Raw genomic sequence first — 24,235 nt, 5'->3', positions numbered from 1 at the left:
TGGAGACTTTCCAAGTGGCGAGGGACCTACTTTCTCTTCCAGTCCCCCCAACTCCATTGGGACAGCCTCCAGCTCCAATGTCTGGAAGCAGGAAGGAACAAGGGGTGTTGGTTTCTTTCCTGGCACCCTCTAGAAGAAAGCTGACCCTGATCCCAGTGTCCCAACCATGTCCAGTCTGCTGTCAGTCCACGGACTCCAGCACCGCATGGTGGCAGAATTGGTACCGCTCCACCATGTTCTCAGAGAGAGGACTATTCTGAATCCGAAGGGGAACCTTATGTGCAACTTAAGACTCGGCACTGGTACCCAGCCTATGCACCACCAGACTTTGATACTTCTCCCCCTCCCCCCCCACTGGTAGTGACCTTACTGGAACCCTTGAGGGTTTCCCCTGGCACCAGATGCTCCCTCCCATCGTTCCCACTCAGCTTCTGAGAAGCGGACTACTGCTCCTTCTTGCTTGGCACCAGACCCCGACTCCAGTGCTGATGTTCAGGAGATGGCGCAGGTGGACATTGTTGAGGCTGAGGAAGAAAAAGGAGCCTCTCCTCCAGTGCAAGCCGCCTCATTTTCTCCAGATGAGGCTGTCAACAGGACCTAGTAGCCTCCTTCTGCAGGACGATTTCAGGGCCCATCAGGACCTTTTGAAGTGGGTAGCTGTGAACCTGGGTCTGGAAATTGAGGCGCTTAAAGAGATCACACAGCCTTATTGGTATCCTGGCTGCAGCAGCTCCCTCCAGGGTGGCCTTACTCATCAATGAGGCTGTGATGGGACTGGTCAAGGCTGTGTGGCAAATTCCTTCTTCTTTGGCTCCCCCAACTTCAAAGAGGGCAGAGAAGAAATATTATGTCCCAGCGAGTGGATTTGAATAATTGTACTCACATCCCCTTCCAGCATGCCTGATCGTGTTTGCAGCAAATGAAAAGGATAGGTAGGGCCAGTCAAGCACTACCACTAAACAAAAAGACACCAAGAAACTGGACTTTTTTGCAAGAAAGGTTTATTCAACAGGTAGCCTTCAGCTATGTATCTCTAACCAGCAAGCTTTTCTGGGGAGATATAATTATAATCTGTGGGACTCCCTGGCTATATTTAAAGACTCCCTGCCTCAAGATTCAAGGCAGGAGTTCGCTGCCCTCTTGGAAGGCAGTAAGAATGTGGCCAGGACCTCTCTCCAGGCAGCTCTGGATGCAGCTGACTTGTCAGCTAGGACAATGGCTTCTGCTGTCACCATAAGGCCTTGTTCGTGTCTCCAGTCCTCGGGGCCTCCTCACCAGGTCCAACAGCCCATCCAGGACCTCCCCTTCAAAGGCTCCTCTGTATTCCTGGAGCAGACGGACACAAGACTTCAGGGCCTGAGGGCCTTAAGAGCCACCCTACGATCCTTAGGCTGTATGCTCCATCAGGGTCCAGGATGCACTTAGGCCTCAGCAGCCTCTTCGTTTCTTGGCGCCTACAAAGGGAGAGGTTAAAAGCGGCGCTAAGCACACCCGTCCACCTCAACCTCCCAGCTAGTGTCTCAGAGGTACTCTGGTGGGCCCAAACATGCCTTTGGAAGATGCGCCTGAAAGCGATATACCAGTCACCACTTCAGATCCCTTCCCCATCCCTCTTCAGGGACACTTCTTACGAGCAACTCCTTGTTCAGGAGGTGCAATCCCTCCTAAAAATGGGGGCTGTGGGGGAGGTTCTGCAAGAGGAAAGAGGTTTTACTCCCAATATTTACTAATCCCAAAGGGGGCCTCTGGCCTATTCTGGACCTGTGTCGCCTCAAGAAATATCTCAAGAAACTGAGGTTCCACATGGTCTCCCTGACTTCTATCATTCCCTCCCTGGATCCAGGAGACTGGTATGCTGCCCTTGACTTACAGGATGCATGCTTTCACATTTCTCTCTTCTGTGGCCACAGAAGATTTCACAGGTTTGTTGTGGGTTGGCACCACTATCAATTCACTGCTCTTCCCTTTGGCCTATCAGTGGCCTCCCAGGACCTCACGAAGTGTAAGGCCGTGGTAGTAGCAGCTTCCCTCAGACGGCCAGGCGTCCAGGTCTGCTTGTACCTCAAGGCTTGATGACTGGCTGATAAAGGGTCGGTCACAGGCTCATGTTCAGAACAGCATCAGCATGGTCCAACCCACCTTCCAAGCTCTGGGCCTGCTGATAAACTAACAAAAGTCAACTCTTGTTCCGGCTCAGAGAATAGAATTTATTGGGTGGTGCTCGACTTGACCCAAGCCAGGACTTTCCTGCCAGAGGCCTGATTCCGGACTATGTCGGACCTGATATCCATTATAAATAGTCCATCTAATTAAGACAGCTCAATTAAGACAAGTTTGCCTCAAGCTACTGGGGGACATGGCGGCATGTACTTATGTGGTTCAGTATGGAAGACTGTGCCTCAGGCCCCTCTAGATGTTGCTAGCATTAGTATATTCCCCAAGTAGACACTACTTGGACTCCATGCTCACAGTTCCTCCCCTAGTCCTCGCCTCCCTGGAATGGTGGAAAGACACATGATTGGTAATGATGGGGGTGCCCTTTGTTACCCCTTGACTGTTGGTAGCTTTGATCTTGGACATGTCAGACCTAGGGTGGGGAGCCTACCTCTACAACCTCAGGGCCTCTGGTCGCAAGAAGAACTCTGCCTGCACATAGACATCAGGGAGCTCGGGGTGGCATGCTTAGCTTGCCAAGTGTTCCTTCCCCAGATTTCAGGTGAGGCGGTACAAGTCCTGACAGACAGTACCGTGGCCATGTTCTGTATCAACAAGCAGGGAAGGGCTTGGTCTTCAGCCCTTTGTCGAGAGGCCATCCATCTATGGGACTTCTGCATGAAGCACTCCATTCATCTCAAGGTGTCACATCTCCTGGGAGCCTGGAATGTACTGGTGGATCACCTCAGCAGATGCTTTTCCTCTCGCCATGAGTGGTACCTTCATCTGGAGGGTTCATCTTCCAAAGGTGGGGGCCTCTCTAGGTGGACCAGTTTGCTACCAGAGAGAATAGGAAATGCCATCAGTTTTGCTTGGTACATGGGGACAGCCTGGGTTTCTTTTCTGATGCTTTCCTGCTCCCATGGACAGATCTTCTATTCTACGTCTTTCCTCCGATCTCTCTGGTCCACAAGGTCCTCCTAAAAATCAAATGAGACAAGGCGAGAGTTACTCTGATAGTCCCGGTGTGGTCACGCCAGCACTGGTTCGACACGCTCTTAGAGAGGCACTGCTATTGACAGGTCCATCTCCCACGCTGTCTAGACCTAATCTCACAAGACCATGGCCGGTTGCTTCACCCGACCTTGCCTTCCTGCACCTAATTGCATGGATGCTGCATGGCAGAACACAGAAGAATAGGCTTACTCGGAACAGGTCCGCAGATGTTGGTAGATAATAGAAAGCTGTACACCAGGGCTTCCTACCTGACCAATTAGAACCGCTTCTTGACATGTGTCAGGGTTCCTTCCCCACTCTGAACTTCAGGGTACAGATGTGAGGACCTGCATGAAAGACCCCCAGCCTATTTTTACCAGTTTAGGCTAACAGTGTGCTGCCACCACCAAGCGAGTTAACCAAATATTTAGGGAGAGCCACTTGGAACTCTGCCTTTCCCCAAATAACTCCCAAGTCCCTAACCCCCCCCCCCTTTTCTGGGCAGGCCTGAGAATGATTTCCCCCCAAACCCCTACACCCCTTTTCCTGGATAGACTTGAGAATAATCCGCCCCAAGCCCCTACACCCCTTTCCCTTGGGAGGCTTGAGAATGTCCCCTCACCACTTAGTCCTGATGAACACAGATCCAAACCCTTGGATCTTAAAACAATGAAAAATCAATCAGGTTCTTAAAAGAAGAATTTTAATTAAAGAAAAAAGGTGAAAGGAGTACCTCTGTAAGATTAGAATGAAAGATAATCTCACAGACAATCAGATTCAAAACACAGAGGGTTTCCCTCTGGGCAAAACTTTAAAGTTACACAAAGAACCCAAATTTATCCTCCCTTTTATTTGCAAAAGAACTCACAAACAAGAACATAAAAGTAATCTAACCATTCCTTCTCTAAATACTCGCTACCCTATAGGAGTGGGATGGCTCCTTCTTTCTCTGTCTCCGGCAAAAGCGCGCACACAGCCCAGACAAAAGACTTTTTTCCCCCTTTCAGATTTTTAAGTATCTTGTCCCCTTATTGGTCCTTCTGGTCAGGTGTCAGCTAGGTTATGTGAGCTTCTTAACCCTTTACAGGTAAAAGAGGAATTAACCTTTAACTGTATGTTTATGACAACATGGGCTTCTCCAAAGCGCGCTCTCCATCTCGATCTTCCCTTCAGTCTGTCTTGGACTACTTGCTCCACTTAAGATGCGAGGGCCAAGTTCTGCTGCTTATCAAAGTGCACTTAGCAGCCATCTCAGCCTTGCAGCCACTGTTCTTCCAGGAGGTGACAGTACGGTTTCTCAAGGGGCAGGAGAGGCTCTAATCTCAGATCTATGAGCCGATACTCCCCCCATGGGACTTAAAACTGGTTCTGCTGGGTCTCATGGGTCCTTCCTTCTAGCTGCTAGCATTGTGTCCCCTGCTGTTTCTCCCTTTGGAAAGTCACCTTCTTGGTGGCGATCACCTCGGCCAGAAGGATCTCTGAAATCAAGGCCCTGACATCAGAACCACCTTACATAATATTCTTCAAGGACAAGGTCCAACTGCACCCCCACTTGGCCTGCCTGAGAAAGGTGGTGTCACAATTCCATAGCAACCAGACCATTTTCCTACCAGTCTTCTTCCTGAAGCCTCATAAGAACTCTGAGGAATGGCGGCTTCACTCACTGGATGTTAGGTGTGCCCTCGCCTTTTATATTGAGAGGACTAAACCCTTCCGCAAATCAACAAAACTCTTCACCGCAATAGTGAAAAGGATGAGAGAGCTCCCTGTGATCTTGTCCTGAATAGCCACATGTATTTGGGATCGCTACAAGCAGGCGGATGTCCCACCTCCATCCATCTTGAACACTCACTCCACAAGGGCCCAGGCTTCATCAGTAGCGTTCCTCGCACAGGTCTCAATCCAGGACATCTTCAGGGCCCCAAACTGGTCATCTGTGCATAACTTTGCATCTCACTATGCCATCACCCAACAGGCCCAGAATGATGCCAGTTTCGGGAGAGTGGTGTTGCTGTTAGCGTGTCCACGAACTCTGAGCCCACCTTCTGGGGTACTGTTTGAGAGTCATCTAACATGGAATGAACATGAGCAAGCACTTGAAGAAGAAAAAACAGTTACTAACCTTTTTGTAACTGATGTAAATGTGTTGCTCATGTCCATACCACAACCAACTCTCCTACTTCTTTCTCGGAGTTAACGGCAAGAAGGAACCGAGAGGGTGAGTGGTCTGCAACACCCTTTATGCTGGCGCATGAGCATGCAGCTCCAGAGGGCACTAGAGCTGGCATGACGGATACCACTGAGGGAAAACTCTCTGGCAATGGTGCATGCGTCGTGCACACACCTAACATGGTATGGACATGAACAACAACAGTTATGGAAAGATTATGGAGCAAGGCCTGACATAGTAAATGTGTGTACTACATCTAGTCAAATGGAACCCCTAATCCTTGAAAGGGATCTCTCAGTAATCCGAAAGAAAACTTGTACATGTTAGATGTTCGCAATAGTAGTCAAATCCACCAGGCATTAACTCAGTCATACGGAAATCAACCACTGTGTTTGTACTCTACTAGCTTGTATTGTAGGTATGCTTCGATGTGATGGATACGGCATTTCTAATGGTGAATATAACAGGAATATTGATCACCTGGAATAGCGTCAGAAGCCTGTAATTTCATTTGTCACTCATTCCTAATCAAATGTGATGCATTGTAACCTAACTAGTTAAACTCACCTTTTATAAATAGAAAGCAATTTTACTACATAAGGAATCTGAAGGAAAATATCTTGATACTGTGACGGGTTCGGTCACAGGGACCCCGTTGGGACTATCACCTGATGGGCTCAAAGGTAATTTCAGCACATTTTCCCTGTCAGGTTGGGATTCCAGAACCCTGCCTTGTTGAGCCAGACACACTAGCCTGCTGCAGCACTGACCCAGGGTCTGGTCCATGCCCCCAAAGCTGCAGACATAACTGAAGATAGCTCAGCAGGTTACCTGTCTTCAGCACCCAGACACCCTGTTCCCAATGGGATCCAAACCCCAAATATATCCATTACCCTGTTTAAGCTTTATACAGAGTAAAAATTCATAAATTGTCTGCCCTCTATAACACTGAGAGATATGCACAGCTGTTTGCTCCGCCAAGCATTAATCACTTACGCTGGGTTTATTAATAAACAAAAGTGATGTTAAGTATAAAAAGTAGGATTGAAGTGGTTTCAAGTAATACCAGACAGAACAAAGTAAGTCACCAAGCAAAATAAAGCAAAAACACGCAAGTCTAAGCCTAATACATTAAGAAACTGGTTACAGGTAATCCCACCCTCAGAGATGTTCCAATAAGCTTCTTTCACGGACTAGACTTCTTCCTAGTTTGGGCCCAATCCTTTCCCCTGGTACAGTCCTTGTTAGTTCCAGCAGCCATCTCAGGGAGTTTTCTCGTGACTGGTAGCGTATTTTGTTCTGCTCCACCCCCTTTTATAGCTTTGGCAGAAGGTGGGAATCTTTTGTCTCTCTGGGTCCCCATTCCTCCTTCCAAATGGAAAAGTACCAGATTTAAGATGGATTTCATTATCCGGTGACATGTCACTGTAAGACCCCAATCTCCATTCCCCATGGGCTGGCCCACAGGTACACAGGAAGGCTTTCAAGTAACTAAGGCCATTTACAACTGATTGTTTCTGGAGCACCCTTAATGGCCTCCACTTTATATGTTTACATCAGTAATACAATTTTATATCTTGCTCTCCTAACTCCAGATATAGAAATAACACATGCAAACAAATAGGATGAACACACTTAGTAGATTACAAGCTTTCTAACGACACCATACAAGGGGTATTTAGCGCAAAGCATATTCCAGTTATGTCCTATTCATAAGCATATTTCCACATTGCATATGGAGTGCAATGTCACAATATCATTTCTTGTTATGTAGTGCTTGCAAGGAGTTTAGGTATGATCTCTGACTGCTGTTCCTTCTATATAGAATGAAAGTGATATCTTGATTCTCAAGAGAAATGAAGTGCGACAGAATTTGTACTCTGCAGTGGAAGAATTCATTCTGGAAGTGGATGAGCTACCTCTCTCTGAACGTTCAACTATTTTGCAGGTTGGAAAGACGCTTCTTATTACTATTATTATTAAACACTTCTAATCTGCTCTTCAATTTTTTTGAAGGTCAGTGTGTTAGAATTGAAGGTTTCAACAGCAATAAATTGAGATTAGTGTATTACATGACTAGGCAGTATAACTTTTTCCACACCTTTCTGCTAAGTTATCTTTGTAGTTGGATTTACTCAGTAAGCACAGCAACCTGCAAATACACTTTTTAAACATCCTGGCTATTTTTGTTCAGAATATGTAATTAGTCATATACTTTTACAGTGTATACTCTGAGGTTCCCTGTAGTATGTTTTTTCCCCCACATGGAAAATTGAGAAAGTAGTGGGAAATTACTTAAAACCATATACAGACATGTTTTAAAACAGGGGTCGGCAACCTGAGGCTCACATGCCAAAGGCAGCACGGGGGCTAATTTTTTTAGTGGCACACTGCTGCCAGCCGGGGTCTCGGCCGTCAGCCCTGCTCAGCCCGCTACCAGCCTGGATTACAGAACCCCAGACCAGCAGCGGGATGAGCCGCTCAGCCTGCTGCTGGTCTGGGGTTCCAGACGCTGGCCCCTTGCCAGCCGGCGTCCTGGCCGCTGGCCCCGCTCAGCCTGCTGCCAGCCTGGATGGACGGAACCTGGGTTGGCAGCAGGCTGAATGGGGCTGGTGGCCGGGACCTTGGCTGGCAGGGGCCGGCAGATGGAACCCCAGACCAGCAGCAGGCTGAGCGGCTCATCCTGCTGCTGGTCTGCGGTTCCGTCTGCTGCCCGCACTACCAGTCTGTCAGGCGAAACCTTAAATTAATAAAGACTTGGCACACCACTTCCCAAAGGTTGCTGACCCCTGTTTTAAAATATTGAAAAACAGTTCAGCACTGAAAAATGGTATCAAGCCTGTGTTCCTGTTTGTGGAGTCCTTTCATTTGAAGGCAAAATAATGTGAAAACTAAGAATTGCCATAATCCAAAATTATTAAACGCTTTTCATCTCTGTATTAAGCCCCAGCCTGTAACAGTTTACTGTTCTGATCCTTAAACCATTAGGAAAATGACCAATTGCTGATTGATTGTAAGCAATGTGTCCCTGTAACCCCAGGAACTCTTCATTTGGTGTTGAAAAGGGGTTAGATGCTAGTTTAGGCAGAGCAAGCCAGTATTCAGCACATAACTTTCCTTCATAGCTCAGAAGCAAAGAGACAACTATTTTATGAAAGCATTCACAGAAAGCATGACTGAAACCAAGTTTTGCTGGGTCTCAGTCATGCTTTCTTTATCAATTTTGTCTGATCTCTTTTAGCAGCTCAAATGTTCTCAGCACCATTTGAAATGGGGAAGAGTGGTTAGCCGTGGGTTGTCTTTTCTGGGGCAGACAAACCCTAATGTGCGTGCTGCTTTTCACATCACGTGTGAATGAATATCAATCAATAAGGAATAAGTTGTGATAATCAAGCTCAGTTCTGCTGTAACACAAGATGGCTTAGAAATCTGGCCTGTGAAAGTGAGTGCTAATATTGTACATTATTTTATAACCAAAATTTCAATTTTTTTGAGGGATTTTTAATGGAGAATCTTTATTGTAGTGAATAACAAGAAGCAAATATACATTCTTCATTAAACTGTACCACTCAGAATCATAGTAACGAGTCATCTGAGTACATGCAAACCAATGAGAACCCGAACTTCGGCCAACCTGTTCAAGTGCGGCATGGATCTGATCAACAGTGTGTCAATAAAAATTAGCATTATTGAAAAACTTGAATTGGGAGTATTTTTAAATAGTGCATTCAGAAGTACAGTTAGATTATATCAAAAATATTTGTTTTTCTGATTCTGCTGCTATGCTGCAGAACTTGGATGTTTTTGATTCACTAGAAAAGGAATTCATATAAATAGATTATATGGGTCTGGCATCATTGGAAAGAATAAAATGTCTGGACCTAATAGTTTCAAATAGAATAAAACTGATTTTTTTCCTAGCTGCATTACAAGATTGTGCTGCTTTAGCTCCACTAGGTGGTAGTCTTTAAACATTTTTTATATGCTGCACAAGAGTAGAATTGCAGCAAGATTTTTTTTTAGATAGTTAATAGTGTCTTGAATGTTGAGTGCATTCAGACCTTCTCCTATTAGTTGTGCTCAATAAAATAATTTTTTTCTTGTTCTTTAATATAATTCTGCTGACAGACTCAACTAGTATTTGAAAATGGAGGGTAAAAGACTAAAATAATACTTCCAAATGCTAACACTGCCTTGGTTATGGACTAGTCTATGATATAGTTGCTTGGGTTTTCAGTAACTGTGTTTACTCAGTAAGAACAATTATGAAGAAATAGGATTCAATTTACAGGATTTTAACAATAAAGTTTTCCTTGATAGCCTGATTCCTCATACAGATTATTTCTTCTAACTAGTTTTTCAGTGTGACTAGTTCCAGCTGTATTTATTACAGGTTTGGGAATAATACTGCAATAAAACTATTACAGTTCAGAAGGTATGTTTTCAGGTGCTAAGCAGCACTCTGAATTTTTTTTTCTCAGATGAAATGTCTGTTTTGTTTCTGTTTATTCTCAACCCAGAGGTTACTTCTCCAATCTCTTCACCAACCCCTATGCACAAAATAAATTGTGGTAAATTCTTGTCCTGCTGTTCTTGAGAAAGTGTAAAAAAAAGAGTTTTCATCAGGCAGAAATTTTTCAGATGACTTTAGTGTATTCCGATAATTCAAATGGCTGCTATAAAGTTGTTATAGACCTACCCCTTAATTAAGAAAAGCATATTTTGCATATTTGAAGATGTCTAGTTTAGAATGAAGTAGTAGAAAAAGATCTACTATGCTTGCGTGAATCTTATTCGCTACTATTACAGTGTTCAGGTACACACTTAAATAATGGGGGGAGGGATAGCTCAGTGGTTTGAGCATTGGCCTGCTAAACCCAGGGTTGTGAGTTCAATCCTTGAGGAGGCCACTTAGGGATCTGGGGAAAAAATTGGTCCTGCTAGTGAAGGCAGGGGGCTGGACTAGATGACCTTTCAAGGTCCCTTCCAGTTCTAGGAGATTGGTATATCTCCAATTATTACCTTATTACCTAACTGAATAAATTCAGTGTCCCAAACTGTTGCAGTGTTGTGTGTTTTAATGTTGGGAAGTTCATTTATGGTCCCTCCCACAGCTAGAAATCTGCTATGCTGCACATTTACATTATAAGGGTCTAATTGTAACAATATATAATCCTATACAATGCTAGATACATGTAATGAGGCTATTCTAGTTCTTGGAATAAGTATTTTCTGTCTCTTGTATATCTAAATTCTCAGCCATTCTGTTGCATTATTTTTTTTTGTATTACAGTATTATATGGTATCGTATCTTGTTGTACATCCAACAAAGATTTACATCTGGTACATTAACCTTGTAAGTTATGTTGTAGCAATGTTAGTATATATTATTGCTTCCAAAATCATTGGGGAAATGTACATGATCAACCAATCAGAATTGTGTGATAGATCTATATCTACAAGAAGGTAAGGATCAAAAAAGGCTGTAATTCAGGGAAGGATACCCAGCTAGTCTCCTTCCTCCTCAGTCTTTTTTTCAGCTCCTGAATGTATAGGTGATGCTTCAGCCTTCTGAGCTATGAAGGAAAGTTAAGAGAGAACTATTTTATGAAAGATAGTTGGAGGGGAGAGTTTTTCTGCCTATAGCTAAATACAGGTCGGAGGCACTGGCTGAGACTCCCCTTAGGAATAATCTTCTTCCCATGCCGCTGCCTCTTCCATTCACCAGTGGCATGGAACACCTCCACTATGTTTGGGTAAGGTCTCTAATGTTGCCATGCCGTGTGTGAGAAAGCCCAGGCTTCTCCTCTGCCTGTCCTCAGTTATCACTGGTGCGACAGGAGAACTTTAGCTGTACGCTCCTCTGTTCTCTGTAGCTTCTGGTGATCTAGGGCTCCTTTCCACCCCCATCTCATGTAGCAGCTTGTCCTAAGAGGGAGGCCTGGATCAGGTACGTACATGCCTCTACCCTTGTTTCTCTCCAGCCTGCTCTGTCAGCAGTGAGGGCAGCGGTACCAAACTTTTCTTGTCACGCCCCCTCTTAGCAGTAATGGAATCTGTCCGCATCCCTCCTCCATTACTGCACAGTTGGCTCAGTTGAACTGGGGTTGGGGGAGTAGCTGGGGCTAGAGGCAGAGCTGGCATGGGTGTGGAGAGGGAATGAGGGCAGAGCTGGGCTGTTAGTGAAGTAGGGGGTGGAGTGGAGCTGTGGCTGGGGGCAGAGCTGGGGTGGAGGCAGAGCAGGGGGTGGAGTGGAGCTGTGGCTGGGGGCAGAGCTGGGGTGGAGGCAGAGCAGGGGGTGGAGTGGAGCTGTGGCTGGGGGCAGAGCTGGGGTGGAGGCAGAGCAGTGGCTGTGGGAGGTGCAGGGGCAGAGTGGAGCTGTTGCTGCGGGCGGACCTGGGCTGGAGTGGGGAAGGGAGTGGAATAGAGCTGCAGCTGGGGGCACAGTGGAGCTGTGGCTGAGGACAGCTGCAGTGGAGGCAGAGAAGGGAGTGGAATGGAGCTGCAACTGGGGGCAGAGTGGAGCTGTGGCTGGAGCTGGGCTGTTAGTGGAACAGGGGATGGAGTGGAGCGGTGGCTGGAGACAGCTGGGTTGGAGGCAGAGCAGGGGGTGGAATGGAGCTGCAGCTGGGTTCAGAGTAGGGGCAGAGTTGAGCTGTGGCAGGGGGTGGAGCTGGGCTGGAGTGGAGCAGGGGGCAACATAGAGCTCTGGCTGGGGTCGGAGCAGGGTTGGGTGCATCGACCTTGAAAGTTCCTCCATGCCCCCTAAGGGGGCATGCCACACAGTCTGGCAACCACTGAGCTAGGGGAACCTCTTAGTGACTTCTGCCACTGGAAATGTATAATGGCAGGCAACTGCCTCAGTTCTCTGCTACAGCAGGAATCCTAATACAGATTGCCCTTCCCTGTGGTTCCTGTTGTGCCATTGGGCCCTTTGTTGTGACAGCCTTGGGTTCTGCCAGGAATACCCCACCCTTTTATTGAGCAGGGGCAGAGCCAGCTTCTTCTGGCTCTGTACAGATCCATTCACTTCATCCACAATAGGTTCTTTGCTTGCTTTCTCCATTGTTTGCATCCACGGTAATGTGGTGGGAAGTTGTTCTGACTGTAGTCGGTTTACGTTGTATGGGACAGATCATCAGTGAGCAAAGGGAACCTCCTTCAGCATCCAAAAACTTTCTGAGCTCAGTCCCAGTTTTAAGACTCATATCTGTGCTCCCTCATCATTTTTCCCTTTCCCACCCTCCTGATGATCCAGTCCCTCTTGTTTCCTGATTCTTGTGGCGAGACCCTGTTGGCCAGCCTCTTTGAACCCTGGAAGAGGACCGCTTGCTGGAGCCGTGTTAGTGGGAGAGTTGGGATGGCAGTGGGAAGTACTATGCCTCTGTTCAAGCAGAAGCTCTTAGTGCTAGGATATTAGCGTCTTTGGGGGAAAACAGCAATCGCTAAGAGAGGTGTTTTCAGGAGAAAAGCCTGCACGGTTCCCCTCAGCGTTCCCCTTTTGCAAGGTTGTCACTGTTGGTTAGTGTCTTACTTCTCCCCAAGTGGCCGATAAGTGATTTCTCTGACCTTAAGTCAAAGTAGTGGGTGTCACCTACTTTGGTCACCTACTTCTCTGCCTACTTTCTCACCACACCAGTGATGGTATTCTTCCACAGAGAATCTGGGCTAGATTTGCAGTTGCTCTCCTTGCTGTCCTAGTTGCCACCATTTAGCATTGATTGCTTGAGTGCTGCAGTCTGGTCTTGGTCAGCTCTGTGACCCAGTCGCTGTCAGGGCCACAAAAGCGATGAAGTGGTCATTGGAAGACTCCAGACAAGTGACAGTTCTTGTGTGTAATGTCATTTTTGGTAGTGCCCAGTTGGCTCTCAGCTCTGTTGGTGTCTCCAAGCTTGGCTGCAGGCAAATTTAGCTCTGGGACTGGAAGGATGACCTGCCTACAAAGATGGCCTAGGCGCTTCAAATACTGCAGTTTCTGTGTGGGATTATCATCTCTTAGATTATGACCAAAAGAGCTCAGGAGAGATTTGACTAGAGACCTGTTTTGTTTAGAATGTCAGAGCTGACATTTTCTTTAGAATGTCAGAGCTGTTACGTAGTTGACACATCTCATGACCCGCTTGTTTGCTGCTGTAGGGAGCAATCTAAGGTGAGCTCCTTTTGTTCTTAGTACTATTGGTCACATCCACACCCAGTTCTTGGTCACAGGGAAGAAGAGATTTGAAAAGGGGAAAATTACTTTTTTGTAGTCTCTTCTCTCTCCTCTAACCCCCCACCTTCTGAATCCTGCTTTCTTCCTGCCTGTCTTTTGTATGCTATTAGATATGTCTGGAAGTGCTTGATTGGAAAGGCAGGAGCCTGGTTATGTAGATGCCACCACAATTCACAGACTTTTTGCCATCTTACCTCTGGCAGGTGAGAGACCTAGCATAGCCAGCTCTGAGAGGAAAGGAGGAGACTACACACTTACCAGTAAATAATACTCTAATTTGCGACTTGAATTGGATGTGGGTCCAGGTTTTCAGAAGTGAAAAGTGCTGTAGTGAGTCAGCACACACGCGTAATTCTTTCATTTGTGATCACACATTAAATGTCTTTTAACTGCCTATTTATAGGACATCCATCAAGTTCCTGTCTGTTTGCATACCAGCTATTTTTTTTTTGCTTACCCTGTACAGGAACTGTCTGGTTCTCTGGAGGCAATATATGGTCAAGTTAGTGAAGCAGATGACTCTGAGGAGACATTTCAGCAGTTTTTTGAGTGGAAGCAAATTAAACTGGAGGAATTCAGTCGTGTCAGAAGTGGTACAAATGCTTCCCTACAGATTCTTGCAACATGGTTCAGTGGCATGATAAAGGTAGAACAGACTTTACTTCTATCCTGTAATGTACGGTATGTGAAAAAGACACAGTCCTGCATGCAGACAGTAATCCTGTGCAATAGATGTTAGTGCCTGATAGCTAAATACAAGTTTACTATCTTACCTCAGTACCTAATACCTAATGGAGTCAGCTGGTACAAAATATAAATGCATGCTCTTGGATCAGAGGACATGTTTCATGGTTCAGTTAAGTATTTTCCTGGTCTGACCTAATATAAGCATATCATGGGGGGAGAAAGAACTGCTCAGTGCATTAAAATAATCTGTTTAGATTTTTCCAATGATTACCGGTAAACAAAAACATCCTCATTGTTCCTTTCATACTACTTTTGAACTAGAGACTTAAAGGTTAATTAAAGGAATCTAATCAAACACTGATGCTGAAATAGTCTGAGGAGAGAGAAAGAAAAACAAGGATTACCAAATGAATGAACAGGCTGTTTCTGATTTTAAAATGCTCTAGGTACAGATTACCTTTTCCTTGCCTTGAAATGAGGAGGAAGGAATTAATGCAAATTGGAAGGTTGTCTAGTATTATATTTTTACGTAGTATTGTCCCTAAGCTGATGTGCTGTTGTAATGCTGTCATATAGCTTACAACAGTGCTTAGTCTATATCCAGCAGTTTCCCCACAGTGCATTGGGTAGGGTTGAGTTACCTCTCCTTCCTTCTCCACTGCCCCCAAGAAATTGGAGAATCCTCTTTAGAACTTTGCCGGATCAGAATACTGACCCTTGCACCACTGATACAAGATGATGTGCTTTAAGTGCATACCAGAAATAGAGGGCTATTTTGTTTTACTGGCAGTCACTTTTATTTTCCTTGTTAAATTGTGGAAGTGGGTGCCATAGAGGTTTAGCAGATGCTCCTGAATGGTGCTTTTGCAGCATTTTCTTTTAAGCTCTATGGGAACTAGTCAATAATATTGTGGAGCAGCCTTTTGGATATGTCTACACAGCCATTAAATGCCCATGGCTGGCCCGGCTTGCAGGACTCAGGCTGCTGAGCTGTAAAATTGCTGTGTAGACATTCAGGCTCGAACTGGAGCCTGAGTTCTGGACCCCATGAGAGGGAAGGGTCCCAGAGCCTGAGCTCCAGCTCAAGTTGGAACATGTACATCACAATTATACGGCCCTGCCACCTGAGCCCTGCAAGCCTGAGTCAGCTGACTCGGGTCAGCTGTGAGTGTTTAATTGCTGCATAGACTGTGGCAAATTGCTGGCACTACTATGATGGGTCTAGTGCTTTCTCTTTTTGTGCAGGTGTTCAGAGTGCCGTTTCTTGCCTCTAATCTGGGGTATTAACTGTCCCACTAGTATCCCAGGGAAGGGGAGTGGAGAGGGAGGGACCTGGGCCCACCCTCTACTCTGGGTCCCAGCCCAAGGGCCCTAGGGATAGTGGTAAACATACTCCGTTAGTCTGGAAGTGGCTGCCTGAAGACAACTGCTTCTTAGGAGCAGTTGGACAATGTTTTGGGGCCAGGGAGAGGTAAGACTAAGACAATAAAAATGACCTGAACTTCCAGGGATGATTTAAAAGTGAAAAATGCAGTCCGCTTGGATGAGGAAGGATATTATTGTCCGGGTTAGCCATTTATTAACAGTAAATAGTTTCAGCCACTTAGGCCTACTCCACACTACAATATTTTACTATGCCTAAGTACTGCTGTGAACAGTTGGGTTACCTGACATGATGAATGGTTTTTGGTAGTCAGTATAGACTGGAGTGGGCTGCGTTCAGCATGATGTCAGTAAACATAATTATTCACAACTGTGCTGAGTTGCAGTTCAAGTGTACCAGATCTTAGAAACACAGTTACAGTTAAAGCAGTTTTAGTTACATGACTGATATTATGGATAATCCAAAATAGCAATATTACCAAGGGGTACTTTTGTGTGCTGGTATGACTGCACAAGCTGATGCATTCATTCAAATCTAAACTTTGAAAATAGTCCAGGCAGTTAGGGAAGTTCCAGATTTATGCAGATGTGGTTTTGATAGGGTGGGGATGGGGGAGGGAGCTTTCAGCCCCTAGACCTTTCATCAGCTTCAGTTGTGATTGCAATTGGCTGGACATTACAGTTCCTGTTTTTGTGAAAAAAGGGTGACCAGACTGGACAGAGAAACTATTTTAAGAAACTATTTTAAGAAAAGGGTGACCAGACTGGACAGAGAAACTATTTTAGGGTTTTTAAGTTCCTTTAAATGTTTACTACTTTCACTGCAAATCCATTCTTAACATGAATCCGTGTCTGTTTCCATGAAACTTACAGTGGAAACGGCAGTCCACAGCAGAGACGTGGCTATCATTTTCAGAGGTTGGGTGGTCATTTTCAAATGTACTACTCCAGACTTTTTGAGCCAATGTGTTCTTCAGGCCTGCATTGTTACATACCTACTATAATCTTCACTTTTTAGTTTGTGACGTTCTTAAAATTAAAGCAATAACACATTTTCAAGATCTGCAGTTATACTGAATATACACGCTTATTAGATGGTTGATTGAATGAATCTGAATAGGGCAAGTATGTAGTATAGCTCCGTATCTTTGGTGCATATGCTGTGTATTAATTACAGAGATCAGATTCCCATGTTAGTGTGGTTGCCGCTGTTAATTTAATACTCCTACACGCACAATGAAAGAGAAAGCTATTTATCTAAAACATTTGGCATTGCAATTAACATTTGGTGTAGCCACAGGCTATCTTGCTCCACTGATTTATTCTCTGCTCTGTGGCATTCTAAACTTCATGCACAGGGGAAAGTTAAATTGTTTTCTTTGCAGGAAAAGCCTGTGCTTCATGTTGGGCACATCTATGAGTTCATATAGCACAACAAACCAATCACTTGTATACTCCTTTACTGTGATCTCTGAAACAGCCTTCAGTGTAGGAAGGACAGAATTCCTCCTATTTCAGAATAACACCCTGAGAGCGCCTTTACCTCAGGGCTCACTGGAACGTTTTAATTTTGGAAGTATGCAGCTCTTTTCATTCCCCTATCCTCCAGCTGTTAAAATGCAACATGGACCCCAAAATACATTTGTGCACAATCTACTTCTTATTTTTCTTTAAAATGGTTCAGCTGCTTAGTTCACCTCACTTAAAAACTACTTGCTTACAAAATCAGACATTAAAAATATAAAAGTGTCACAGCACACTATTACTGGAATTGCTTACTTTCTCATTTTGTCTGTTTTTAAATTTTAGTTTGTACTGTCTTCGCTAGTGCTTTTCATGTTTCCTGTTGTTAAAATTAGGCAAATAGCTAAATGACTGATGTACCCCATGGACGATCTCTGTGTACCCCCACGGGCATGTTTACTCCTGATTGAGAACCACTGGTCTAATTTGTTAGCGAAAACATTTTAATCCTATGAGAATAGTACATGGAAAAAGCTGAGCTAAACACAGTTTCACCACACTGAGCTCAGTAACCAAGCAAGCTCTGATTACAGCCTTTGTTTCTATAATGAAAGGTCTGGGTAATAGGATACATCAGCTATCCATGTGTCCATTTCACTTACAATTAAGCACTATGCAAGAGCAAGGTGTGCATTCCTGGGCTATTGGTACAAATCTTGTGTTGAAGCATGAGGTAGAAACAAGCGTTTGCACCAAAGGTTCTGAAGTGCTTTTTGCTGTTGGAGTATTATTTTTTAAAAATCTTACAGCAACTTAGAGCAATTAACAGCTTCAGAAATAATTTTTTCCTCTCTCTCCCCTGCAACTATATCTCCACTATCCTTTTTTCACATGTAGCTAAAATTGCTTAATTTAGCTTTGATGTTGCTTTATCTCTTTTTTTGGATTTTTACAGAGGGAGAAGCTGTTTTAACATCACTGGATGTTGTCAAAAGGCTTCTCAATAATGAAACCTAAAAGTGCCTGTGTAGAAACACGAAGATGGAGAAGGGAATGGGTTTAACTGAAGACATCGCCTTTATTTTTCTCTGGAAAGATGATTTAAAAACACAAAATGAGAGGCTCTATCAGAGAAACTAAAGGGTTGTTTAACCCAGTGGTTTTCCAGACTACTGTACCCATTTCGGGAGACTGATTTGCCTTTTGTACCCCCAAGTTTCACCTCACTTAAAAACTACTTGCTTATGAAATCAGATATAAAAATACAAGTGTCACAGCACACTAGCACTGAATTATTGCTTACTTTCTCATTTTTACATATAATTATAAAATAAATTGTGACCCCCCCCAGGTTGAGAAAATCTGATATAGTATATAGGGCAGTATAAATAACTAGTCTGTATGAAATTTCAGTTTGTACTGACTTGCCTTGTGCTTTTCATGTAGCCTGTTGTAAAACTAGGCAAATATCTAGATCAGTGTTTCCCAAACTGTGTTCCGCACAGTGTGAATAGGTGTTCTGTGAAAGAATCATAATTAGAAAAAAGGATCTTTACATTTTTTTTAATTTTAAATTTGGCATATTTGAGTGTAGTTTACAACTCTTTTTGAATGACTATAATTTAACATAAAACTCTTTTTCCAGTTATTGATAGATCTCGTATTGAATATCATGGCGTAAAGAGAACGTGGCACGCAAGCATGTTGACGTCTACCCCTTTCGGGCTCGTTTCAGTTAGTGATGTCGTACCCCTTCCGCTCGAGGCTGCGCGAACTGCAGCGGTATGCACACCATTCTCTTTACGCCATGTTGAATATAACATATTTACTCAACATGTTCAAACCTGTGGGTCTTTACCGTGTGTGCGATAAGCACAACAAAACTAGCTTCGCTCGAAACAATATAAATATTTGTGACAAACAAAATTTGACAAAAGTCACTATTTCTAAATATTGTTACTAAACGTAATCACCATGGATTTGTGGCTAAAAGAAGAAACTTTGAAACGAAAAGCAAGTTCTTCTGGTACTCCAACTGTGACCGAAATAAATGAGCAAACTATTGTGACACTTCAAAGTGAGGATGAACAATTGCAGTCTTTTGTTGCCGAAAAATCTGTTAGTACTAGTGAGTTATCCAAGGTGAAAGAATTTCCACCAAAGTATATCAATAAACAAGAAGAAGCAGGTGTTAAAAGACTGAAACTAAAGTATGATGAAAGTTATTTGTCTTTCGGTTTTATGTATGTTGGAAATAAAGATGTTCCTGATGCGCAGTGTGTCGTGTGCAACAAAATACTAGCAAACAGTTCATTGGCCCCTGCTAAACTTCATAGGCATTTGGAAACCAAGCATGCTGAATACAGAAACAAAGATATACGTTTTTTCAAGAGGAAGTGTGCCTCACTTGGAAATTGTAAACTTTTGATGATTAAAATTGCTAAAACAGACAACAAAAGTGCAACAGAGGCATCTTATCGAGAAAGTTACCATATAGCCTTTGCCAGAGAAGCTCACGCTATTGGAGAAACGCTTATCAAGCCTTGCGCGAAAGATATTGTAACATGCATGTTGAGCGAGCAGTCTGGTAAAAAAAAATTGATGCTGTACAGTTGTCAAATAATACTGTTGCACACCATATTAAAGATCTTGCCGATGACCTAGAAAAAGAGCTAGTTTGCCGACTGAAAATTTTCCATGAGTATTCACTGCAGCTAGATGAGTCCACTGACATTTCAGGACTTGCTGTGCTACTAGTATTTGTCCGATATAGATTTAATAATATTACTGAAGAGGACCTGCTCTTATGTGAATCTCTGCAAAGCAACATAACTGGAGAAGAAATATTCAACTGCATCAACAATTTTATCAGAAAGCATGAAATTAGTTGGCGAAAATGTATTGATGTATGTACTGACGGTGCTCGGACAACGATCGGGAAGATGAAGGGAGCTGTAACGCGAATCATAAGTGTGGCATCAGAAAGCACTAAGAGCCATTGGGTTCTACACAGAGAAGCACTTGCAATTAAAAAAATACCAGCATATCTGAAAATCGTGCTCGATGAAGGAGTACAAATGATCAATTTTGTCAAATCTCGACCACTTCAATCCAGGTTATTTAAAATGTTGTGTGAGGAAATGAGTAGTCAGCACAAAGCACTTCTTTTACATACGCAAGTGAGGTGACTATCCAGAGGAAAAGTGCTTGTGAGGCTTTTTGAGCTTCGTAGTGAACTACTAGTATTCTTCACTTCAGATAATTCAGGACGAAAATTTAATGACTTCTGACAAATTCCTCATGGCTAATGAGACTTGCGTATCTTGCAGATATTTTTTCAAAATTAAATGAAATTAATCTGTCGCTGCAAGGAAAGAATATGACCATTTTTACTACAATGGATACAATTTTGTCGTTAAAAAAGAAACTGGAATTCTGGGCATCTTCTGTAGAACAGAATAACTTTGACTGGTTCCCTACAGTACATGAATTTCTGACTGAAATAAATTCTACAGTCCACGAAGAAGTTTCCAGCGTCATTTTCCAGCACGTATGTGACTTGCAGGCCTCTTTATTAGAATATTTTCCTACAACTACTGATGATAATGCTTGGGTTCAAAATCTGTTTGTAATTACAGCCAAACCAGTCGGCTTTTCTGCGCATGATTATGAAAGCCTAATTGACTTGATTTCTGACTCTGATTTGAAACAAAAGTTTAAGGATCTTCCACTGAATAATTTTTGGAGCAGCTTAATAGAAGAGTACCCTAATGTGGCTAAACGTGAAGTTCGAGTGCTCCTTCCTTTTCCTACAATTTATTTGTGTGAGATGAGATTTTCGTATTATACTGCAACAAAAACCAAATATAGGAATAGACTTGATGCTGCGCCTGACATGAGGATTCAACTTTCCAGCATTATTCCTAATATTAAGCGAATTTGTGATAGAAAAACGCAGAAACACCAATCCCATTAAATCCAAATTTGTATTTCTGTTTATAAAAATAGATTTTCCTAGTAAAAATCTAATTTGTTTGGTGTCTGTTTATATATAAAAACAGTTTTTTTAAGTAGAACACTGTTTTTAATTTTGACTCTTGCACTTGATTTTTGTACTACTTTATATGCGCTTTCCAGTTAGAAATTGTTAGTTCAGGTTATTTTAAATTTGTATTTTTGCTTTGTTTTATAAAATAAAATATATTTGAGCATAAATAACGCAATTTTTTAATTTGAAAACCAAACAACTACAAAATAATATTATAAGTGTTCTGTAATAGGTTAAAAGGTGTTCCGTGGCAAAAAAAAGTTTGGGAAACACTGATCTAGATGAATTGATGTACCCCCTGGAAGACCTCTGCTTACCTCCAGGGGTATGCATACCCCTAGTTGAGAACCACTGGATTAACCTACCAGTTTTGTCTTGGTCATTTTCTGTTTCATTGTGTGAGTGAAAAAATGTTGTTTTTCAACATTAGAGACCCAACAGGTGATGGATTTGTGATTCCTCTGCCACTTACATTAGTTTTAGTTTTAATTTAGATAAAATCAAGGTGAGGTTTGGAAAAAAGAACCAGAGGAAGGCAGGATTCAGTTTACATTTCTTTTCTAGTGATGAGGCACAGTCTATGCTGTATGTTCTCTAAGAGTTGTATCACCTGCAAGTCTCAATCAAACAATAAGAACCTGGCATTAGACTCTGATGGCCTGATTTCCAGAAGTGCTTGGCATTTGTGCCAAAGCCCTGTTTTAATAGGAAGTACTAATTTTTTGCTGGTATTGTGCATTAACTTGTAATTATAGCATTCAGTTCTCTTTCCCCTGAAGTTTTTTGACCTGACATCAGAAGTATCTCTGAAGTCAGAAGAAGTGGTTGGCAACGTGGATGAAGTTCTTGAAAAGGCTGAGTCGGATATCTGGAAAGAGCTGGAGATTTCTCTAGTTGTAAGTTCCTATGATCTCTAACTTGTTCTTACTTCTGAATGTTTTACACAACTCCGATCCCAGTTACAACTTTCAAATTATGGATGGGTTGCTATTAATCATTGCAACGTAGGCAGCGTCTTTGTCACATAAATGAGATGGAGAAAGTGTATAAAGTTTTATATAGGCTGTCCCCTGGTGATATAAGTGCCAGCATTGCACAGTGGCCTGAACATAGGACTGGGAACTAGGAATTCCCGAGTTGTAATCTCAGCTCTATCACTAGCTTGCTGCATTGCCTTGGGCAAATCAGTGCCCCATCTATATAATGGGAATAATACTTCAGAGTGCTATTGTGAAGTTTAATGTAAGTGTGCTCTGAAAATGTTAAGTGTGTAAAGTATTATAGCGGTACTAGATAATTTAGCCTGTTTCCATGCAAGTTCTTACTAGAGTATATTCTCCAGTGCTTTGTCCAGTCTTAAATGGTTTCTACAACCTCTCCTTGAAGACTTACTCCATTTTTCTCTCATTAGGAAATGTTTTCTGATGTTCAGCCTAGTTTTTTTTCTTCAGTTATTTACATAGGCGGCAGGTTTGTATAATTTTTGGTGGGGCCCAAAATGGTGGTGCCCCCCCGCTCCCGCCCTGTAAGCCGATATAAAATGAAGCTACAACGCGTCAATGCCACAAGATTACAAGGGTCAATTAAAAGTGGAAAGTCAGAAGCAGCACTTGCCTACTTCAATATACAGTATTATATTTTGTTGCACCTGTTGTGATGAAGTGGGAATGTTCTTAATATTTTCTCTGAATACTGTGTGGGTGCCTCAGTTTCCCCTGCAAGATGCCAACTGAAGGTGTTGGGGACAAAGAGATCAGGTGGCCTCCTTGTCCGGAAGAGAGACAGAGGCCAGAGGAGGGAGTGTCAGTTTGGAGCTGGCTGGGGAAATGGGGAGAGACCCAGAACTTGGTTCTGGGCTCCCCACCCCCCAAGATGGACCTGACAGAGGGGTTCTGTTTTCTGTACCAACAAGCTCTGTTTAAACTGTGTTCCCGTCATCTAATAAACCTTCTGTTTTACTGTTTGGCTGAGAGTCACATCTGACTGTGGAGTTGGGGTGCAGGGACCTCTGGTTGCCCCAGACCCACCTGGGCAGACTCGCTGTGGAAAGTGCATGATGTGGAAGGGCATGCTGAATACTCCGAGGTCAGACCCAGGAAGGTGTAAGCTTCTTTCCCTGGAGACAGTATGCTCCGAGAGAGGAGGCTCCCCCAGAGTCCTGACTGGCTTTGTATGGCGTTGTTCCAAAGCATCACAGCATCCCCTTCCACACCATGCACTTCCCAGAAGTCTGCACAGGCACTGACACTCCCTCCTCTGGCCTTTGTCTCTTTTCCAGGCATTAGGAGGCCACCCGATCTCTCTGTTCTCCAACACCTTCAGTTGGCACCTTGCAGGAGAGTGGCCCAGGCCATCAGTTACCAGGAGACAGGGTTTCAGCCATTCTCTGTGCAGACAGCTCACACTGTCCCTCTACGGCTCTACAACAATCACATCCCCTTATCCCACCATCTAGATCCTTGAGAAATGCAGAGAGGAAACTGAGGCACCCACACAGTATTCAGAGAAAACATTAAGAACATTCCCACTTTGTAACACCTGTATACGACTAGTTATATACTTTAAAGGGGTGTAAAATAGTCAAGTATCGTGCTAAACAAAATGATACTCCAAACTGACCACCAAATTTAAGTTGCACGTTTTTCCCCTCAGGTGAGGGTTCTGGGGTGGGGCTGGGGATGAGGGGTTCACAGTGCAGGAGCGTGCTCGGTGCTGGGGGTGCAGGCTTTGGGGTGGGGCAGGGCTGAGGATGAGGAACTTGGGGTGCAGACAGGCTGCCCCAGGGCTAGGGCCAGAGAGGACTCCCCATCACCACCACTGGCAGCAGCAAGCTCCAGGGGAGGGACCCCTCCTCTCCCCCCCTGCCCCCCACAGCACACTCACTCTGCACCACAGTCACTGCACATGCTCCTAGGGCCCCTCTCAGGTCCAGAAAGCTCACTCACCTCCCCTATGATGGGTACTGGGTGGGGGGGGTTGCCATCACAGGTGGCCTTCCATGTTGCTGCCCCTCACCATAACTTCACTGTGGATGGGGGATGGGCCTGCCCCTTGCCCAGCATGGGGCAGAAGTGGGGTCTGCAGGGTGGTGGCTATGGGGTGGGGGAGCAGGGTGTCATAA

General features: G+C 43.9%; 1 protein-coding gene across 6 annotated transcripts in view; it reads left to right on the top strand.

Annotated features, from left to right (window-relative positions):
* STK31 (serine/threonine kinase 31) overlaps nt 1-24,235 on the top strand; it is a 112,765-nt gene that overhangs the window by 39,680 nt on the left and 48,850 nt on the right. For 5 of the 6 annotated variants that reach the window (XM_045008126.1, XM_045008130.1, XM_045008125.1 and 2 more), the window contains exons 11-13: nt 7,146-7,268; nt 13,999-14,178; nt 21,894-22,010. In XM_045008126.1, the coding sequence (XP_044864061.1) occupies nt 7,146-7,268; nt 13,999-14,178; nt 21,894-22,010 (420 nt within the window). The remainder of the gene's footprint in view (nt 1-7,145; nt 7,269-13,998; nt 14,179-21,893; nt 22,011-24,235) is intronic. The other variant, XM_045008131.1, reaches the window with a different exon arrangement.

This window comes from Mauremys mutica, chromosome 2, assembly GCF_020497125.1.
Source record: "Mauremys mutica isolate MM-2020 ecotype Southern chromosome 2, ASM2049712v1, whole genome shotgun sequence".
NCBI lineage: Eukaryota > Metazoa > Chordata > Testudines > Geoemydidae > Mauremys > Mauremys mutica.
Note: the sequence above shows the minus strand (reverse complement) of the source record. Positions and strands in the feature narration are given on the sequence as shown.